This window comes from Vipera berus, assembly GCF_964194415.1.
Source record: "Vipera berus genome assembly, chromosome: 12".
Lineage (NCBI taxonomy): Eukaryota > Metazoa > Chordata > Lepidosauria > Squamata > Viperidae > Vipera > Vipera berus.
The window spans coordinates 20,733,274-20,751,960 of record NC_138215.1 but is presented as its reverse complement, the minus strand read 5'-3'; the positions used below and the strand labels follow the sequence as shown (position 1 = coordinate 20,751,960).

General features: G+C 45.3%; 1 protein-coding gene across 1 annotated transcript in view; it reads left to right on the top strand.

The window, feature by feature from the left end:
- VPS13C (vacuolar protein sorting 13 homolog C) overlaps positions 1–18,687 on the top strand; it is a 50,686-nt gene that overhangs the window by 16,485 nt on the left and 15,514 nt on the right. Inside the window, 34 exon segments of the mRNA XM_081337490.1 lie at positions 45–121; positions 250–309; positions 894–1,047; positions 1,137–1,253; positions 1,691–1,794; positions 2,078–2,192; positions 2,195–2,244; positions 2,455–2,759; positions 2,854–3,001; positions 3,119–3,227; positions 3,491–3,600; positions 4,634–4,790; positions 5,291–5,370; positions 5,964–6,023; positions 6,269–6,425; positions 6,738–6,860; positions 7,112–7,215; positions 7,556–7,723; positions 8,022–8,326; positions 10,064–10,208; positions 10,757–10,913; positions 11,354–11,478; positions 11,977–12,146; positions 12,421–12,662; positions 12,920–13,152; positions 13,251–13,343; positions 13,773–14,138; positions 14,282–14,371; positions 14,753–14,908; positions 15,012–15,276; positions 15,977–16,137; positions 16,478–16,599; positions 16,717–17,011; positions 17,790–18,179. Of these exon segments, the coding sequence (XP_081193616.1) occupies positions 45–121; positions 250–309; positions 894–1,047; positions 1,137–1,253; positions 1,691–1,794; positions 2,078–2,192; positions 2,195–2,244; positions 2,455–2,759; positions 2,854–3,001; positions 3,119–3,227; positions 3,491–3,600; positions 4,634–4,790; positions 5,291–5,370; positions 5,964–6,023; positions 6,269–6,425; positions 6,738–6,860; positions 7,112–7,215; positions 7,556–7,723; positions 8,022–8,326; positions 10,064–10,208; positions 10,757–10,913; positions 11,354–11,478; positions 11,977–12,146; positions 12,421–12,662; positions 12,920–13,152; positions 13,251–13,343; positions 13,773–14,138; positions 14,282–14,371; positions 14,753–14,908; positions 15,012–15,276; positions 15,977–16,137; positions 16,478–16,599; positions 16,717–17,011; positions 17,790–18,179 (5,513 nt within the window).

The window sequence follows — 18,687 nt, the reverse complement described above, 5'->3', positions numbered from 1 at the left end:
CATTATTTAACCTGTCATTTCTTAGAAGTCATGTATTTTTGTAGGTAAACGGCAGCAAGTTCATTTGATTAGTTCATCGGATGTCTCCGGATTAGACCTTTTGAAAGTAGAATATATCAAGGTAAAGGCGTTTTTCTAAAAAAAAATTACCGAATAATGCATACTGAACTGCATGAGCAAATAATTGCTTTTGTACAATATGAAAACTGGGTTTCAATTTTTAGTCACATTGATTATGTTTCCCCTCAGGCCGATAAAAATGGTCCAAAATTTCAGACAGTTTTTGACAATACCGAACAAAGAATGGAGGTAAGAAAAAATTAAGAAAACTCACCCTAACCTTATTTGTAAATAATGCTGGGTTTTCTCCTAAGAAATACTCCTTAACTCCCTGCCAAGAGAGCGGGCTGGGCAGAAAAAAGCAAGCAGGTTTTTGAGCAGGGCCGGGCTTTTGATCGAGTCTTGTTTGTCTTGCTGCTCTTGACCCTGTCCAGGAAGGTGTCCCTTCTCTCTGGACCTCCTGCCTTTTGAAATAGCCTGCTGTGTCCTTAGCCTAGCAGGTCGGATGGAGAAGGGGCCTAGAGTCCTTTTTAGCCATCGTGAGCTGTAAGGTGACATTTGAAGGACAGTCCAAGAATAAAGAAGCCAGTCTGCTTCAAAGCGGGATACTCTTACGCTTAAGAAAATGGTTGCTTCTCTTGGGGATGTTGGACTGAGACCCGTTTATGAAATGCTCAGGAAGGCCGGGCTGCAGGGGTGCCCTCTTTCCCCCCCGAACCAAGGACGTAATCCGCGGGCGTTAAGAAAGCGATTCTGCTGGACTGGTGGGTGAATGGGGAGATCTTGCTATTGAAGAGGTGCCTTTGCCCCCCACTCTCCCCCAAACCCCGTAGGTGGCCTTCTCCTCCCTCCAAGTGGTGCTGCACACCCAGGCTCTACTCTCGGCCCTGGGATACCTCGTGGCTGTGGTCCCGGCAAGGGAGAAGCAGCCGCCAGCCCTGCAGAGACAGGAAGAGGCCCGGAGGAGAGAGTCTGCTGGGAAGGAAGGTAGCGGGCAGTCATATTTGGATGCCATTTTCTTCCTATTCAGGACAGGTCAACCTCTTGTTGATTTGTTAAAAAATCTCTCTTTACAGTGGCAAAACCGAGCAAAGACAAGGATGTGTTTAACTTCAAATTCTTTGCCAAGATGGAGGCCTTCTGTTTGAACGTTTGCGATGAGAAGAACAATATTGCTGAAATAAAAATCCAAGGTAATGAGAAAATGCTTGTTTTATTCAATTCTTCCAAACTCTCAAGCTTGAATGATTGAAATATATTCCAGCCACTGGAGGACCTTGACTTCATTCGTTTCTGATTTCTTAATTCTCACCTTGTATAGCAGAATGCCAGTTAAATAGATGCATTTCTGTTGGTTTGAAATGAAGGGGGGGGGACACAGTTGGACGTAGATTTGGGCACTTTGAGTGGTCTACAAAGACAGGGCAGGTTGAGATTGGTTCCTCGGCTTTTGCCCCAATGTGTTCAGTAGCCCAGATCTTAGAAATATTTCTAAAGCAGCTTCAAAATCTGCTTTTGGAATTTGAATAATACAGTGAAGCTTTGTCTATTTAGTTAGGGCTCTGCGATTTCATTTGTATGGTTCTTAGCAATCATACTTTAAAATAATTAACAATTTTTTCCCTTTCAGGCCTCGACTCCTTCCTTTTTCTGCAGTCCAGTCAAACTATTCTCTTTGCCCGACTGAAAGATGTAGTTGTTATTGATGTTGACTCGAGGACAATTCATAAAAAGGTACATTTTCTAATTTGATGGCAACTTTTAGCTGCCAGAATGGATCTCCTGTATTCTCTGCCAAGAGAAGCTGCACGTGTGCATCCAGGAAGTCTCTTCTCCGAGGGCTTTGAAAGAAACTGCCTTCGCAAACGCATTTGTGAGTCGATGTGTGTATTCTCATGAGCTTTTGGGCTGCGGTCTCGTGAACCAGCGAGTGCTCCCTTCGCTTGCATTTTCTTTTGGATGCCCATCTAGAAAGTACCCGTCCAGCAGATGATACTTTTGCTTGTCTGCTTTTTAGGCGGTTTCCATCGTCGGCGATGAAGTCTTCAGTTTCAACCTGGCCTTATATCCAGATGCAACTGAGGGAGAAGCTTACACAGATATGTCCAAAGTGGATGGCACCGTGGCTCTGAAGTGGGCTGCATTCAGATCATATATCTACACAAATTCCTCATGTCACTTCTGGTAAGACTGGCAACTGGGAGTTCTGTTTTTCACGTGGCATGGAAGGAAGTCTTGGTATGCAAAAAGCAGAGTCTCTCTCTCTGTCTCTGTCTCTGTGTTTCATACGAAGTTCAAAAACGTGTCATGTAAATATCAGTGTTAAGTAACAGTCTGCTGCTTACTTCCCCCCCCCCTCCATTCCTGACCTGTGAAACTCTTGTTTTGTCACAGAATTTCCTCAGCAACTTCCAAATGGCCACCGAGGCCTTGAGTGCTGCTACGGTGCAGGCCGCCGAGAAGGCCGCCACCAGCATGAGAGACTTCGCTCAGAGGAGTTTTCGCCTCTCCATGGACATCAACCTGAAGGCCCCCGTCATTGTCATCCCGCAGTCTTCCCTCTCTTGCAATGCTGTGGTCTTCGATCTGGGGCTGATTAAAATACAAAACCAGTTCAGCCTGGTGCCGGCAGAGGGTTGCTCGCTACCTCCCATCATGGATAAAATGGAGGTACACCTAACCCAGCTGAAGCTGTCCAGGTACGTCCGGTTCCTTTTTACGTGCGAAGCCCAGCATTATTTCAGGAGGGTTTGGTCATATTGACCCACAGTGATCGTGTGTGACTTCCTCTAGGGCAGTCTTGCAGCGAGGGGGTTCGCAGCCTGACATTCAAATTCTGCACCCGATTAATCTGAACCTTTTGGTCACCCGCAACCTGGCCGGGATGTGGTATCACAAAATACCCTTGGTGGAAGTCCGAGGTTACCTTGACACCATCAGCGTAAGTTAATTTCCCTTCCCTCGTGTGGCTGGTCCATTTCCGCCAGAGTCCCCGTTGAGGAGAAGGAATGGGTCAGTCTGAAGAAACGTAACCTGCCCTTGAAATGCCCGTTTTTAGATTATCCTGAGTCAGGAGGATTTAAACATTCTGCTTAAAGTTATGACTGAAAACCTGGCTGAAGCAGACAAAACCGACTCTGGGGCAGAAGCAGCAGCGTCGACAGAAGGTAGGAAATCTTTGTCTCTTCCCAGGTTTTGTAGCCCGAGCGTTTTTCCTGCAGGGAGCTTGGCCTGGCTGCAACTCGGAGGGAGCCACTCTGCCCTGCTCTGCTGTGGACAGACGGAGGAATGGCGGCCGATGGAAAGGCATTCTGCGCTGGAGGGGCTCATGGCCTGATCCAGGCTCACAGCTCCTAAAGAAGCATTGTTTTTGCAACAGGATGTAAGCAGGCCTTCTTTAAGTGAAAGTCTCTTGTTCTGGAATTAGCAGGTAAGATAAAAGAAACGGTGCCGTCAACTGGAACCCCGAAATCCAGCATCTCGGAAGAAGCCCTGAAGGAAGATAGAACCAGCCTGCTGCTGAACTTTGAAATCCACCAGGTAGGGCAGCTTGTGAATCTCTACCTCAATTCAGCTGCATTTATTCATTTATTTATTTTAAATAATGCTTATTTGCTTGGCAGTGGAACATTCGGCCTGCAGAAGCCAATGAGGCCTAGTTCAGACACCAGGGATCCAGGGTGTCCCGTTTCCGGAATCAGTGCTGGCAAGAACAGCCTTATTTGTTCTCCTTCCTCCGGCTTCTTTCTGGCTTCACCCAGACCAGAAGAGCCGGTTATTGTTATTGGTCCCGTCGGCTGATTCCCAGTGGACCTCCAGGATTTCTCTGGAGGGCCTCTCCTTGCCAGTCTAGCTGATGCCCACAGCTGAACTTGTCAAAGCTTGTGTTTTGCCCTCCTGCGGGCAGGAAGGCTGAAAAGGGATGGGAGAGTAGGTTAGCGCCCCCCCCCACTTGCCTTGGTTCATCCTGGCTGGTGGGAAACGGTGGGGGCATCTCAGGAGTCCTGAATCAGGCCCAACTGGATGGTGCCTCCATCAGGGCGAGTCAAGGTCATAACTTGCTCTGAAGAGCCTTGGTGGAGCAGTGGGCTAATGCCTCCTTAAGTAACACCAGCTGCCTGCAATTAGTGCAGGTTCGCATCCCACCAGGCTCAAGGTTGACTCGGCCTTCCATCCTTCCGAGGTAGGTAAAATGAGGACCCAGATTGTTGGGGGCAATTAAGCTGACTTTGTAATAATGCCGCTTGGGGTGTGTGTGTGTGAAAGCCCTAATAAGCAGGCATGTACATAGAATGAAGGCTACTGCTAAGCTTGTAAGCCGCCCTGAGTCTTCGGAGAAGGGCGGGATATAAATGGAATTAAAATAAAAAAAATAAAAAAAAATAATTCCAGAATTTCTGGCATATTCGTGAATCTGACGGACGCGAGTGCTTGTTTCTTCCTACAACAACACCCTCTCCTTGAAGATGACTTGGCAAAATGGCAAATGTAGATAGACAACTGGAATATGAATGGCTGGTGTATTTTTATGTGTCTGTGCTATCTTTAATATACTTTATTTCCCTCCTTTCAGGTTTTAGTAACATTAACGAAACAAGTGGAAAAGCAAAGCTTTCCTTTATACAGGCTCACAGCACTAAAACTTGGAAGTGAAGGTAGAATTAGAATGCACGATATGACTCTTACAGCATATCTGAAGAAAGTCCAGATGAATTGCCTTGAATTCAGTGGTAAGTCATATTTAATGAAGGATTTCACAAATGAATGTAAATCAGAGTACACACAGGATTTTATAGGACAATGTTAAGCTGCAGATCATGTTTTTCTAAATATTTCAATAAAAATGACATCAGAGTATATCTATGGATAGAATGGTCAGAGACTATTATTCTTGGTTAGTTTTGACTAAAAAGATTTTCCCAAAAGAGAAAAACTAAAATTGAGAAATGGTATAACTTGGTGAAATAATGATTGTTGGAATGTAAATTTTTAATAGTAAAACAACCCAGATTCGCCTCCTTAGGCAGGAGGACCTCATCAGGCTTATGAAGCATCTGTTTATATTTTGGGTAATTTCCGAGTCTCCGAAATTCTACCGATTCTTCTTTTGAGGAACGTTGCATTGATGAAGAAATTGCCATCTTTGCTGTATTTATCAACTTTTCCTTGCTTAGGGACTCTGTGGCTTTGGCTTACAACGGTTTAAGTATGAATTGTATTCTTTCTACAGATTCCAAAGGAGATCCATTAAATATTATTAGTTCTTCAGATGAATCTGGCAAGCATCTTCTAAAGATGGAATATGTTAAGGTTAAGCACTTTTTTAAACTAAAAATTACTGTGGGGTATTTTGAGTGGATGCTTAAAGCAAAAAATGGCAGTGCATTTTATGCAGAGAATCAAAGTGAAATAATGCAAATCAATGTATGTTACAAAAAGTCAAAATGAATCTTAGTTGCTAGAAGTTTCTGCTAGAAGGCTGGTCTCTCTCTTTTGACCTGTCAGTTTTATAGAGAGGGGGGCCTCTATCTTATTCCCTCCTTTCCCCTTTTCTTTCTTGCTCTCTGGTCTTGGGAATCGAACAGTGTCCAGCTTGGCCTCTTCTGTGGCATTCCTAGGGGTGACGTGGTGTGCGGCTTACTGTACTGAGATAGCAGTTGGCAGAAATAGTTAGATGTTGAACCCAGGGCTGCCTGCAGGATATAGTAAAAAAACAACGAGGAGGAGGGGGCGCAGTGGTGGGATTGAACCAAGAGGAGCCTTGATTGCAATGCTGGGTCCGGCCCTTGAGTTTGTCAGCCACACATCCCTGCCTGAACTTAACCTAAGTTGGCTTGAACGTGCGTGTGCCTTAGGTACTGCTTCACCATTTGCCGCAAAGTGAAGTTTTGATTCCCATTTAGGCTGATGTTGATGGTCCTCACTTTGAAACCGTTTACAACAGAACAAAGCAGTTGCTGAATGTGAGTATTAAGACCCCTTGCTTTGTTAGCTACCAAGGGTAGGGGGCCCTTGGTGTCCTTTTGAGAACAAATATTACTTTCACTGAAAGATTCTAGATTCTAATTGGATTTTTAAGCAAAATAACTTCCATTTATCCTGCATAGGCCGAGGGGCCTTTTTAAATGATAGAAATGATAGAAATCTGCTTTCAGATGAGATGGCAGAGACATCCCCCCCCCCAATTTATTTCCTTTCATTTTTTCAGGTATCCTTTTCTTCATTGGACTTACTTTTGCACACCGAAGCCTTGCTTTCAATCATGAATTTTTTCACATCTGCCTCGAACGTTCTCCCGCCAGTTGAGAAGGGGGCTGAGGGGGAGCAACCATCAGAAGACCCCAAAACAGCTGTTGCAAAATCAGGTATCGGAGGGTGTCTCTCTCCCTCTCTCTCCCTCTCCCTCTCCTATTTAATACTGATGAACCCAGGCAATCCCTTTTGACCATGATGAGCCAATTAAATCCATTAATTTAAGAAGAAGTTTGAATTTCCAAGTTTCTTTGCGTGGCTTTGAAGCAGCAGGAGTGGGGGCCAGAAGGGAAGAAAAAACTGGAGTGATGCAACTGAGGAGCAGCCACAAAGCGCCAAGACCAGGAAGGAGGGAGGGGAGGAGAGGGGGGACAGCTGGGGAGGAAGGCCCACCAGGCCGGCCAATCTCTCCTGCTTCTTCTCAGCTGCTGCCAGCCCTGCAGCCAGCCCTGCAGATGTGTTTGACTTGAAGCTCATGGCCAAACTGAATGCCTTCAACATTTTGCTCTGTGACCAGACAGCTAATATTGCAGATATCCGAATTCAAGGTAAGCGCATTTGAAATAATGCACAGGATTTTTTTTAAAAAAATCCCCTCCTTCCCAGTTACTTCATCCTGCTGTTGCTGTAGGATGGAATTCTTCTCGTTCAATCCTCGGGTCAAATATGTTTCCTGCAGCAGCAAGAGAGGAAAGCCAGTAATGGATTAAGTGTAACTCCCCTAAGAAAAATTCCAGTGTCTGAACTTCAGTCAAAAATTGAAGACACCCCCATTTATTTTGTCCTCCTTTCTCCTTAGGCATGGAGGCCTGTGTGTTTACAACAACAAAGCACACTGAAATTTTTGCCCGGCTTCGGGATTTCATAATAACCAATGTTGATCCGGAAACGGTTCATAAAAAGGTGAGGATGGAATTGGGACTGTGGACATGAGCCTCATGAACCAGTCTGGAAGAGTTAGGAACAGGAGAGATGGTCAGAGGAAAAATAGCGCATCTGAGAGTAGAATTACACACTCTGGCCTGTTCACACTTTGCCTTTTCCCCTTGAGATGGAGAAACCAAATTTTTTTGGGGGGGGGAAACCTGGTGAAGCTGGAAACTTCTGAGGGGCAGAGGCTGAAATTAATAGATGTGCCTGTTTTAGGTCATGGTCCTACACCCTCTTGCTAAGGGGCAGGGTAGACCAGACCGTGACAGATGATATCAAAGAGAGATAATCATGGTAAATATGACCTTTGCAGACAGTCTCGATAGTGGGAGATGAAGTCTTCCGGTTCACAATGTCCCTTTATTCCGATGCCACCGAAGGAGACGCTTATATGGACATGTCCAAGGTTGATGGCAAAATGTCTCTGAAAGTAGGCTGCGTTCAGATCGTCTATGTGCATAAATTCTTCATGACACTTCTGGTAAGAGAGTTTCTTCTTTCTGTAAACTTAACCCGTCTTCCTCAACCTTGACAGCTTTTAAGATGTGTGGACTTCAATTCCAAAACTTCAATTCATCTCCCAGATTTGGAAGGTAAAGTGAATTCTGGGAGTTGATGTCCACACATCTTAAAGTTGCCAAACTTGAGAAATACTGGCTTATGTTATAGTTTTCAAATGTGTAGGCTCGAAATCCTAGTCTTACCACAAACGACAGAAAAGAATAAAATTGGTCCTGGCGCTGCTGCTTAATTATGCCTGTAATTCTGTCCTTGCTTAGCACTTTCTCAACCACTTCCAAACGGCCAAGGAGGCGCTGAGCGCTGCCACGGTTCAAGCTGCAGAGAAGGCGGCCTCCAGCATGAAGGACTTTGCTCAGAAGAGCTTTCGCCTCTCCATGGACATCAACCTGAAAGCTCCAGTCATCCTGATCCCCCAATCGTCCGTGTCCAACAATGTATTGATAGCTGATCTTGGCTTAATCAGAGTTTGGAACGAATTCACCCTGGTCTCTGAGGAGAACACGACGACTCCCCCTGTGATTGACAAGATGGATGTCCAACTCACCCATTTAAAGATCTCCAGGTATACCTGTCGCGAACCTCTATCGCCCTGAGGTCAACAGAGAGATGGCTGCCTCTTGCGGCTTTTCCTTGCCTGTTGCTGTGGGTTTTCTCCTGGCAGTGGGAACACTTTTCTGCAGCAGAGAAGCCCTTCCCTGAAGGCTTGGCGAGAGACCCTGCCTGGCTCTGGGAGGTCATCCGACTCCCTTCACCTGTGTCTATGAATGCAAGCATAACCCAGAGCAGGTTACAGTTCTAAGCAAACCCTCTTGCTTTTCTTTCCCCACCAGACACAGGGAGGACTTCTGAAGGGCTCAGTCAGGATAGGCCCCCGTATTGAGCTAAGCTGTGTTGGGGCAGGGGAGCCTATTTAACTGGTGGCCATCACAGCTTTAATCCAAATCCGGCAATGGGAATTGGGCATCGGTTGAAAATGTCTAACAAACCAAAAGAGACTCCCCCAGTGAACCTCCTTGGAAAGGCCCCTGTGGTGGAGTTTGCCTTAGAGCAGGGGTTGTCCAAACCTTGGCAACCTTTAAGACTTGTGGCCTTCAACTCCCAGAATTCCCCAGCCAGCATCCCCAGTAATTTAATTTAATTTTATTTTAATTTATTATTATTTCTATACCGCCCTTCTCCCGAAGGACTCAGGGCGGTGTACAGGGCAAGAATAAAACAAGAGTTACAAAAATTAAAAGATAATTAAATACATGCCCATAAAAACAGTTGATACATTAATAAAAACCCCAATAAAATGATAATAAAAAAAACCCCACCAATCCCCCCTCAGGCCAGGCCGGCTTGTTCGAACAGGTATGTTTTCAGATCGCGGCGAAAGGAGCGGAGATCGGGCGCCGTCCGGAGCTCAACCGGTAACTGGTTCCATAGCTCCGGGGCGCCCACAGAGAAAGATCTCCCCCTGGGGGCCACCAATCTACATTCTCTGACCGGTGGCACCCTGAGGAGTCCCTCTCTGTGGGAACGCACAGGGCGGAGGGAAGTTGACGCCGGCAGCAGGTGTTCCCTAAGGTACTCCGGACCCCTGCCATGTAGGGCTTTAAACACCATTACTAGTACCTTGAATCTCACCCGGAAGACAACTGGCAACCAATGCAGCTCACGGAGCAGAGGTGTGACATGGGAGTATCGGGAAACTCCCAACACAACTCTCGCGGCTGCATTCTGTGCCAGTTGGAGCTTCCGGGTGGTCCTCAAGGGCAGCCCCATGTAGAGAGCGTTGCAGTAGTCTAGTCGAGAGGTCACGAGCGCGTGAGTGACCGTGCATAGATCATCCCGGCTTAGATAGGGCCGCAACTGGCGCACCAGGCGAACCTGGGCGAAAGCCCCCCTAGTCACGGCTCCTATGTGGTCTTCCAGAGTGAGCCGTGAATCTAGGAGGACTCCCAAGTTGCGAGCCCTATCTACGGGGGGTAATAATTCACCCCCCATAGCGAGAGGTGGAATGTCCGAATAAACCTGGGATGAAGGTATGCAAAGCCACTCGGTCTTGTCGGGGTTGAGTTGAAGTCTGTTCCTCCCCATCCAGACCCGAACCGCCTCCAGGCAACGGGACATCACGGTGAGGGCATCACTGGGGTGGTTTGGGGTCGAAAAGAAAAGTTGGGTATCATCAGCATAGTAAGTGAACTTTAGGCCTTGAAGGGCTATTCCCAGTCACATCATGCACTGCCGGCAGGAAGGGCTGGTTTACTCAAAGGGCCACCTTGTGATTCTCCATCTGTTCCCCTTTAATTTGTAGGACCGTGGTGGGCAGCGGCCCTCAGCCGGACATTGAGATTTTGCAGCCGGTCAATCTACAGCTGTCAGTTCAGAGGAATTTAGCCTCAGATTGGTATCTGCAGATTCCGGGGGTTGCCATCCAAGGAGACTTAAAAGCCATGTTGGTAAGGTCACAGACAGCCAGGAGAGCTGTGATCTCTGGGGAGATAAGCTGTGGATTATAATTATAACTTGGGTTATGATGGAGGTTACACTGATTTTGCCCTTGAAGGGGCTTTGATTTTCCAGTTAGTCTTATCTACACTTACAAGTTGAGGCTGTTTTACACAAGATTTTTTTCCCTTCTGTGTGGAAGCATTTCTGCCTGTTTTGAACACATGCAGTATATAAAGCATGAGCAGGCGATAAAGGGAAAACCATCAATTTCTGCCTTTTTTGGTGATACTGCAATGACTTCACAGCTGTATTTGCTGCTAGATATTAGCTAATTCATGCAGACCCATCCCAGTGACATGCAGGTATTTCTTATCTATGCTGGCTGTGAAATGATTTTTTTTTCCTGGAGTCTGCAATCTGGCATTCTGAGTTTTAATAAAATGTTGTGGGAAGATCTGGTGCCAGCTTGAGATTGATCAATCGGGTTGAAAATAATCCCAAGATGGGTAGTGTTGCCGGAGGAAAGCCGTTTAATAATAGATTCTTCTCTTTGCAGATCTCACTCAGTCAGGATGACTTGATTTTGCTCATGAGCATTTTGCTAGAGAATCTCAGTGAAGCTGCCGCAGACCCCAAAGTTACGCACTCAACCTTGCCAGACGCTCAGAAATTTAAAAAGCACAAAGCTGTGGCTGTCTCTGGCCTTGATGAAGGTACATCTTTCCCCAAAGTTGAGCATTTAATTCAGATAGTTGCAAAACGCATCGTTTGACTGTTACCAACATCAGGACAAAATGGAAGAAAACAAGTTTGGGGTATTAGCTAGAAACCTGGAGACTTTGGACCTGAAAGTGGCTGGGTGACTTTGGGCCAGTCACTCTGTCTCAGCCAGACCACCTCACAGGGGTGTTGTTATGAATAAGAGAGGATAACGTTAGATGTGTACACCACCTTGAATTCAGAAAAGAATAAAGGTGGGATAAAAAGAAACGGCATACGATTTTATGCTGGTCTTTGGATGCGAGATAAGATCAAAGAGGGTTGGCATTGAATTGAAGGTAATGCTCTCATAAGTATTAAATGAGCATCAGTCCTCGGACAAGCAGGAGTCATGACTGCTGTTAAACCCCTTCCTCGTTTCTCAATCATCCAGGAACCCCTGAGGTTTCTGCAAAGGAAAGACTTGGAGAAGCCCAGCTGAAGAAGAGTGTGGCCGTGATGTTTCATTTTAACTTTGAATCTCTCTCCATTGTTCTCTACAATGCTGACAAGAACCAGGTTGGTGACAGTATTCTTGAAAGCCAGTTTTCCTGGAACCCCTAGTGGTGGCATTAAAAAAAAATCACAGGCCAACTAGATCAGTGTGGTCCAAAAAGGGGAGAGTTTGTTCCAAAACGTGAAATTTTACCTTTGAGTTTGGTATCCATTTGTGTGTGCCTCTTCACACATGCATGCACTTGTGCACGCACGCGTGCACACACACACGCTGTTGATCAGGCCTCCAGCCTCCCTTGCTCCATTACAATTCCTTCCACCCTCCCCCTCTCACTTCTGATATTTTGGGGGCTTTCTCCATTGACAACCTGGGCATTACGATGTCAAAGTCTTAAGACATTTTTTTTAGAGAGATTTCTTCTATGTAAATTGAATTTGGTTATTTTAATACAAAAAGTTTTCCATCCGTGTTCTTTCTCTGTTCGGGTAGATAGCCCAAACTAAGAGAAATGTCAAGTCTCTGAGCTGTCTCTTTATCTCAGCCACGTTTATATATTGTAGAACTCTCAGCTTTCGCTTCACAATAGCCACTTACGTCTTGGAGAGCTCCGGCTGCATCTCATGAGATCATCAGGACAAATGTTTTCGGACGGCTCTATAGACGTGACGACTAAGATGGAAACGTGTACATTGGATGATCTTAGAGAAGGGATCGAGAAAGCAACGGCAAGGTCAGCTCTTTAGCAGTCATTTGGAAACGCCACGTCTCTGCCCTGCCTGCCATTGGTGCTTTGCTTAACACACATGGCCAGCCATTAAAAAAATCTACCTCTTGTATAGAATATGGAATTTGTTTGAAGGTCTGTTGAATCTGAGGCCTTCTCACTAGAAATTCCAAGGATCCTAATCTCAGGGTAATTGGAGGGTGCAAAACTGGATTCATCTGTTCCAAATTCTTCCGTAAATTCAACCAACTCCTCTATGAATGCATTTCCCGTTTTGCAGAATGCTAGCCAAAAAGGACGGGAAAGCTGATAGTGTCATGATTGACGTCAACTACAAGCAAAATAAAGATGGGAGTGACATCGTAGCTGTCTTGGACCGGCTGTATTTGTGTGCCAGCATGGAGTTCTTGCTGACCGTGGCCGACTTCTTTGTTCAGTCTGTGCCTGCAGCCAAGCCAGTGGAAAGGCCGGCCCAGTTCGCAGTGAAGCTGCCTTCCCAGGGAAAGCCCAAGCCCGAGAAAGGTCAGCAGACGGAAGGAATTCTGCACATGCCCTTTGAAGTTCTTGCTCACTGGGCAGCTTGGCCCTCTTAAGGCCACTGGCTTTATTTTCGGCTTTGGCCCAGATGTGTTGCTTGCTGGTCAGAGCAGAGATACCAGAGCAGTGACTTAAGCACAGGATTGCTTTATTTTTATCAGCCGTGGCAATGATGGCGTATGGTATTACTCTGTTGTGATAACCATTTAGTAAATACATAAACTAAATTTAAACTTTTGCAGCTGCAGCTGCGCGATCAAACATGTCAGTGGAAGCACACATCTTGGATCCAGAAATTGTGTTTGTGGCCAACTTGACCAAGGCTGACGCGCCCGCCTTGGCAGCCTCGTTCCAGTGCAACTTCATGCTTTCGGGGGGCTCTGGGGCACAGCAGCTGACTGCTCAGGTTCTGGACCTCAGGGTGCTGGCCTGCCCCTTCCTCCGGGGTCCAGCAAAGAAGAAGAAAGTCACCACGGTGAGCCCCTTGCTGGGATCTACCCCTTTGCAGTGGACCTTTTTTCCTGCAAATAGGAAGGGGGCGTTGACCCTAATATCTTGCTGGGGTTCTTTTAGGTGGTGCAACCGTGTTGTTTAGCTGTGGAAGCCACGATGGATACTTCTGGAGTGCAAAGGATAGATGTGAACATGGACACACTGATTGTGAAAGTTAGTACAAATTGCGTTCGCTCGCCCTGATGTTTAGGTGTATTTCTAGAAAAATCTGCGGCTGAGTTGAGATCTGCAATGCGTAGAGTAGAAAATCCAGTATTCCAGGGAGGACTCCTGCAATACACACACAGCCCTTGGTGGCAGTGTAGCTTCTGCCTTCTGGTCATCCATATTAAAAATATTAGTTTGATTTTATCAGGAATAATCTCACCATCGCTCTGAATGTATACCCCTATGTAAATAGCAGCTCTTCAATGGAGGCTGATGAGCAGAATGCCCTTGACTTAATTCAGACTTTGACTGTGAAGGCGGGATCCTGTGGCTGGGGAATTGAAAGTTCTCAAGTTTGAAAAACACTGGTCTACAATTAGTTCATCTATTGAAAGTGCATCGCTCAGCTCTAGTTTCCTTTTTTTAATTTTTAAGGTGTCACCAATAATTCTCAACACTGTAATGACTATCCTGGCTGCTATGAAGCGACAGGCCAAGGAGGAAGAATCTGGAGGGACCCTTTGTAATCCTGTAGACCTCTGGAGCATCAAATCCGTTGACGAGTGCCAGAGTTGGTTCCTAGGCGTTGACATGGCCACAGAAGCCACAGAAGCCCTGCTAGCCAGCGAGCAGAGTGAAAGAAAGGAACATTTTGAGGTGGAGGTGAAATCGGTTCAGGTCACCCTGGAATGTGGCTTGGGACATCGTACTGTCCCTTTACTGTTAGCAGAATCTGCATTTTCTGCAACCGTGAAAAATTGGTCTTCTCTCATGTCAGCCACAGCTGATATGACACTGGAGGTACATAAACAGGGTCGATGATCCCTTTATATTTGGGCCTTGAACTTGTAATGGGTTTCCATGATGACTCTTGAGTTTGGTTTTGTTAGTCAGGAAGAGGAAGATCTCTGTACTTCAGCTTTGTCTTCCATCCTGCATTCCAGGTGCATTATTACAACGAAACCCACGCGCTCTGGGAACCTCTGATAGAACAAGTGGATAGGGAAGGACGTCGCTGGAACTTAAAGTTGGAAGTAAACAATCATTTAATGTTCCTTTTTAGCCATTTGTTTTCTGTGTGTGATAAAATCACTTTTACACAATTCTGGGTAATTTACTTGGATTTAGGAAATACATTTAAGCATTAGGAATTTCTAAAGTAAGAATTTGCTTCCCTTTAAATTCACATTTGCCTCATCTTGTTATTTTTCTTCGTATAATATTGAACCCGTTGTCCGCATTCATATGTCTTTATTTTATTCTGGGGAAATAAGCAAGTTCATATTTTGACCTTTATTCTAGGCATTCGTAGACCAGAGGACGAATTCCTGTCCAAACTAAAGCTGGAAAAGCAAATTGGGCCTTCCCTGTGATTCAGTTACGCATTTATTGGACTTTCTCCTTTTCCTTCTTAGGTGAAGACAAACCCTAAAGAGGACAGAGGTCTGTTGCCAGGAGATGACTTTATCATTCTACCTGAACCCCAGCAGTTGATCTCTGTCTCGTCAACAGATACCATGAACATAACAATATCCAAATGTTGCTTAACTGTCCTTAATAATCTAGCCAAGGTAAGTTTAATGAGACAGAACCCTTCCCATCACACAGAGCAGATAGCATTCTCACAGGTTTCATCACCGTTCCTAAAGTAGTAAATATTGGCTTTATTGTTAGGGCTTCTCAGAAGGAACTGCTTCCACTTACGACGCCACTTTGAAAGACAGGGCCCCCTTCACTGTCAGAAATGCTCTGGGAATCTCTGTCAGAGTCCACACCTGCAGAAGCCTCCAGCTTGTGGGATTCCCCAAAAGTGACACCATTCACGAGATCGGACTTGGTCAGAGCTTAGAACTGGAATATGCAACCTCGGAGTCCCGGGACAAAGGAAGGCTTAGCATCCTACGTCGCCAAGACAGTTCTCTGTTAACTTTGAGCTTTGGTAAGGTTTGTAGCTGTTCATTGCTATCATGGTATATTTTGTTTCTGATCCTTTTTTCTGTTTTATTTTTTCACCTTTTAAGCACTTTTTATGTGCAGTGTATTTGTTGTCAAGTGCCGGGGAAATCAGGAGCTTCAGGCAGGTCAAATGAGTATAAAGATTTATTGCAAGCTTAAGCTCTGTACAAAAACCTGAGCTACTAACGGTCAAGAGAAATGAGTGGGAATTAAGAAGGCTTTCAAGGTGGGCTAGACGTAGAACTCCTGCAGGCGGGCAGGGACTCCTGGCTTATGACACATTTGACCCCTCCTCCCTCAGGCTCAGCCTGGTCATCTCCTACATCTGTTTTATAATTTGTGTGTGTGGGGGGGGTTTCCCCCCTTTTTCTGTTATTTTTTTTAAAAAGGAATAATAAATAAATTAAAAAACACGGAGCTTTGGTAAGGTGAAAGAAGTATTTCTAAATGATTGAGAATGATTTTCAGACAAGAACTTTTTAAAATGCTTCCTTTGAAACTAGCATGGTTTACCACAGTTCTGTGACAATAAATATTTTGTTTTCCTTGTAAGCAGATCACCTTACGTACACTAGCTGTAAGTTCTGGAGCCTGAATTATATAGTTGAGTTGTAACTAGTTTTATTTTTTGTAAGAAAAAAAGGTGAAGGGATAACAGGGAAAATTGTTTTGATGCCAATCAGGGCCTGAAGGCTACAGTGAGGTGGCAGCTGTTCCCATAGCCAAGCCAGGAAGGAGGCTTCACAGCGTGAGAGCGCCCCAGAGCAGCTCCTCCAACTCGGTCGTGGTGCAGGTAGACGCAGAAGAAGGGAACAAAGTGATCACCCTGCGCTCCCCTCTCCAGGTAAATTGTGGTGTGGTGATCCTGCTTCAGTGAGTGAAACCTTGCACACGTTGAGTGTGCGGTGAAAAAGTGATGCTTTCCTGCAGCATTGATCCCGTGGGGAAAGTTGCACTCCTACCAACACTGTCAGGGCAAAGTACTGTATAGAAACAGAGGGAAGACCCCACTCCGTTCTAGCAGGGATGATGTTCCCTAGTCGGGTCATGAAATGTCTGCAAGAAAGCAACCAAGCTCAGAGGCCATCAAGAACTCTACAATCCAACCCTGAACTACAGAGATTTTTTTTTATTGGAACCATTAATTTATTCATGTATTATTCATATTCTATGTTCCATTTCAGATTAAGAACCACTTCTCTGTCCCATTTATAATCTACAAATTTGTTAAGGATATTAAACAACTGAAGCCTTTAGGTGTGTCTCTTCCAGAAGAGGAATTTCATGTTCCATTAGACTCATATAGGTAAATATTTCACTTGTTCAGACACTTAAGCAATTCTCTTTACTGCAAAACATTCCAAGGGTTTGGGCTTTCTTTTCCCCCCCATGTCTTCTGCTTTCTCTGTGATTGGCTTATTAGATGTCAGCTGTATGTTCAGCCAACGGGCATCTTAAAAGGCCAATATGAACCATCCACAACCTACATATCTTGGCAAGAAGAACTGCATAGGAGTAGTGAAGTTACATGTGTGCTTCAATGCCCGGCCACCGATACCAGTTTCCCGCCACTCCTATTGAAAGCCACGGCCGTGCCCGATGAACTGAACTTCATTGCAACTCACAAGGAGAACTGGGAGTCAGCCTACATTATCCATTTCTACCCCACGCTTACTCTGCGGAATCTTCTACCTTACTCTTTGCGATACATCCTCGAGGTACGTTAGCTAAGAGGGGCCATGATGTAACTCAAAAAGGCCCAGGTGATTTCAGCATTCAGTAAATTCCTTCCTTTGCTCCTCTTTTTTTTGTCTTTCTTCCACAAATCTACTTACTGATACTTAACTTTGCCCTGGCTGCCTTTAGCTCTCTCCATCCTGTTGAAAGGGAAATAGTTTTTAGAAGCATTTTAAAAATATGGTGATGAATTGGAGAGCATATTTTCCGTTCTTTTTAAAAAGCCCCAACTTCAGTCTGTTCTAGGATATAGTTAGCACCTGTTAGCAGTCTGGGTGGGTGCACAAGAAGGAATTCATGAGCAATTGTGTCTCAGAGAAGTGTAGACCACTTTCTTAGCAACTTTCAGAGGGGTGGACTTCAACTCCCAGAATTCCCCAACCAGCATGGAAGTTGAAGTCCACTCCTCTGAAAGTTGCTGACGTTGAGAGACACTGGTCTAGCTCAGCTGGAGCATCTCAGCTAGGAATTGTGCTGTAATATTGAAATTCTACCATGGGGGACGAGGCCTGCTTCCAATTTCCTGCTCCTGTTTGTTTTTCATACTCAGCCTGGAAGAATTACAGTCATTTTTTTACTCCCATACTGTTATAAGCAGATGGTGTCCACAAGTTGTTTTTACAATATTTAATTGTTCATTGCAAACATCCAGGGTTTAATTCTGTCTCAGTGTCCCAAGAAGGGCTTTCCATGCACGTCCGTCCTGCCCCGTGCTGCTCGTCTTTTCAGGCCCTTAACAGTTTTCAGTGCTCTTTGCAGGGAACAGCAGAGGCCCACGAGCTGCACGAAGGAAGCACTGCCGATGTTCTTCACTCGAGAATCAACGGGGAGATCATGGAGCTGATCCTGCTCAAATATCAGGGGAGAAACTGGAACGGGCACTTTCGTGTCCATGACGCGCTGCCGGAGTTTTTCCCGGTCTGCTTCAGCTCAGATTCTGCAGATGTGGCCCCGATGGATATTTACATTCATGTCAGGAAAGTCGGCACCCACATGATCCTCTCTGTGTACAGTCCCTACTGGATCATCAACAAGACTTCCCGGGTTCTCCAGTACCGCGCTGAGGATATTCACGTAAAACACCCAGCAGACTTTCGGGACACCGTCTTGTTCTCCTTCAAGAAAAAGAATATTTTCAGTAAAAACAAGGTATGAAGCCAAGCTCCTGTTCAACCTGCCTGAAGAAGTGGGCTCTGTAGCTTTGGTGATTTTCATTAATAGGGAAAGGTTGGCCTCGACCTGCTTACAAAAATTTCCTGCTTCATTTGGCTAATAGCCCACTGTTGTTTTTGAGGAAGCTCCAATATATTTAATCAGCTTGGTATTGATTTGCCCTCTAGACAGTGCCGGACTAAATGTTTCCTAATTAATTTTATAGCTTTATTTTTTCTTATTTGGTTTTACTGATTTGCACTCTATTGCAGATTTCCCCCTCATTTTTCTTAATAGGAAATGAGCAATTTGAATGCTGCTTTGAATGGATCTCAATTTTCTTTGTTTATGCCTGCAGCTATCCTAGTATGGATCCGCTCTCTCTCGCTCTCATTGTCACCTCAGTGGTGAATTAAAGTTTTTGTCTCTTATCTTTTTGGATGGTCGAGAATGTGTGAGATCTGATTTCTTGCGATTTTCTACACTTACCTTCCTAACAGTCACC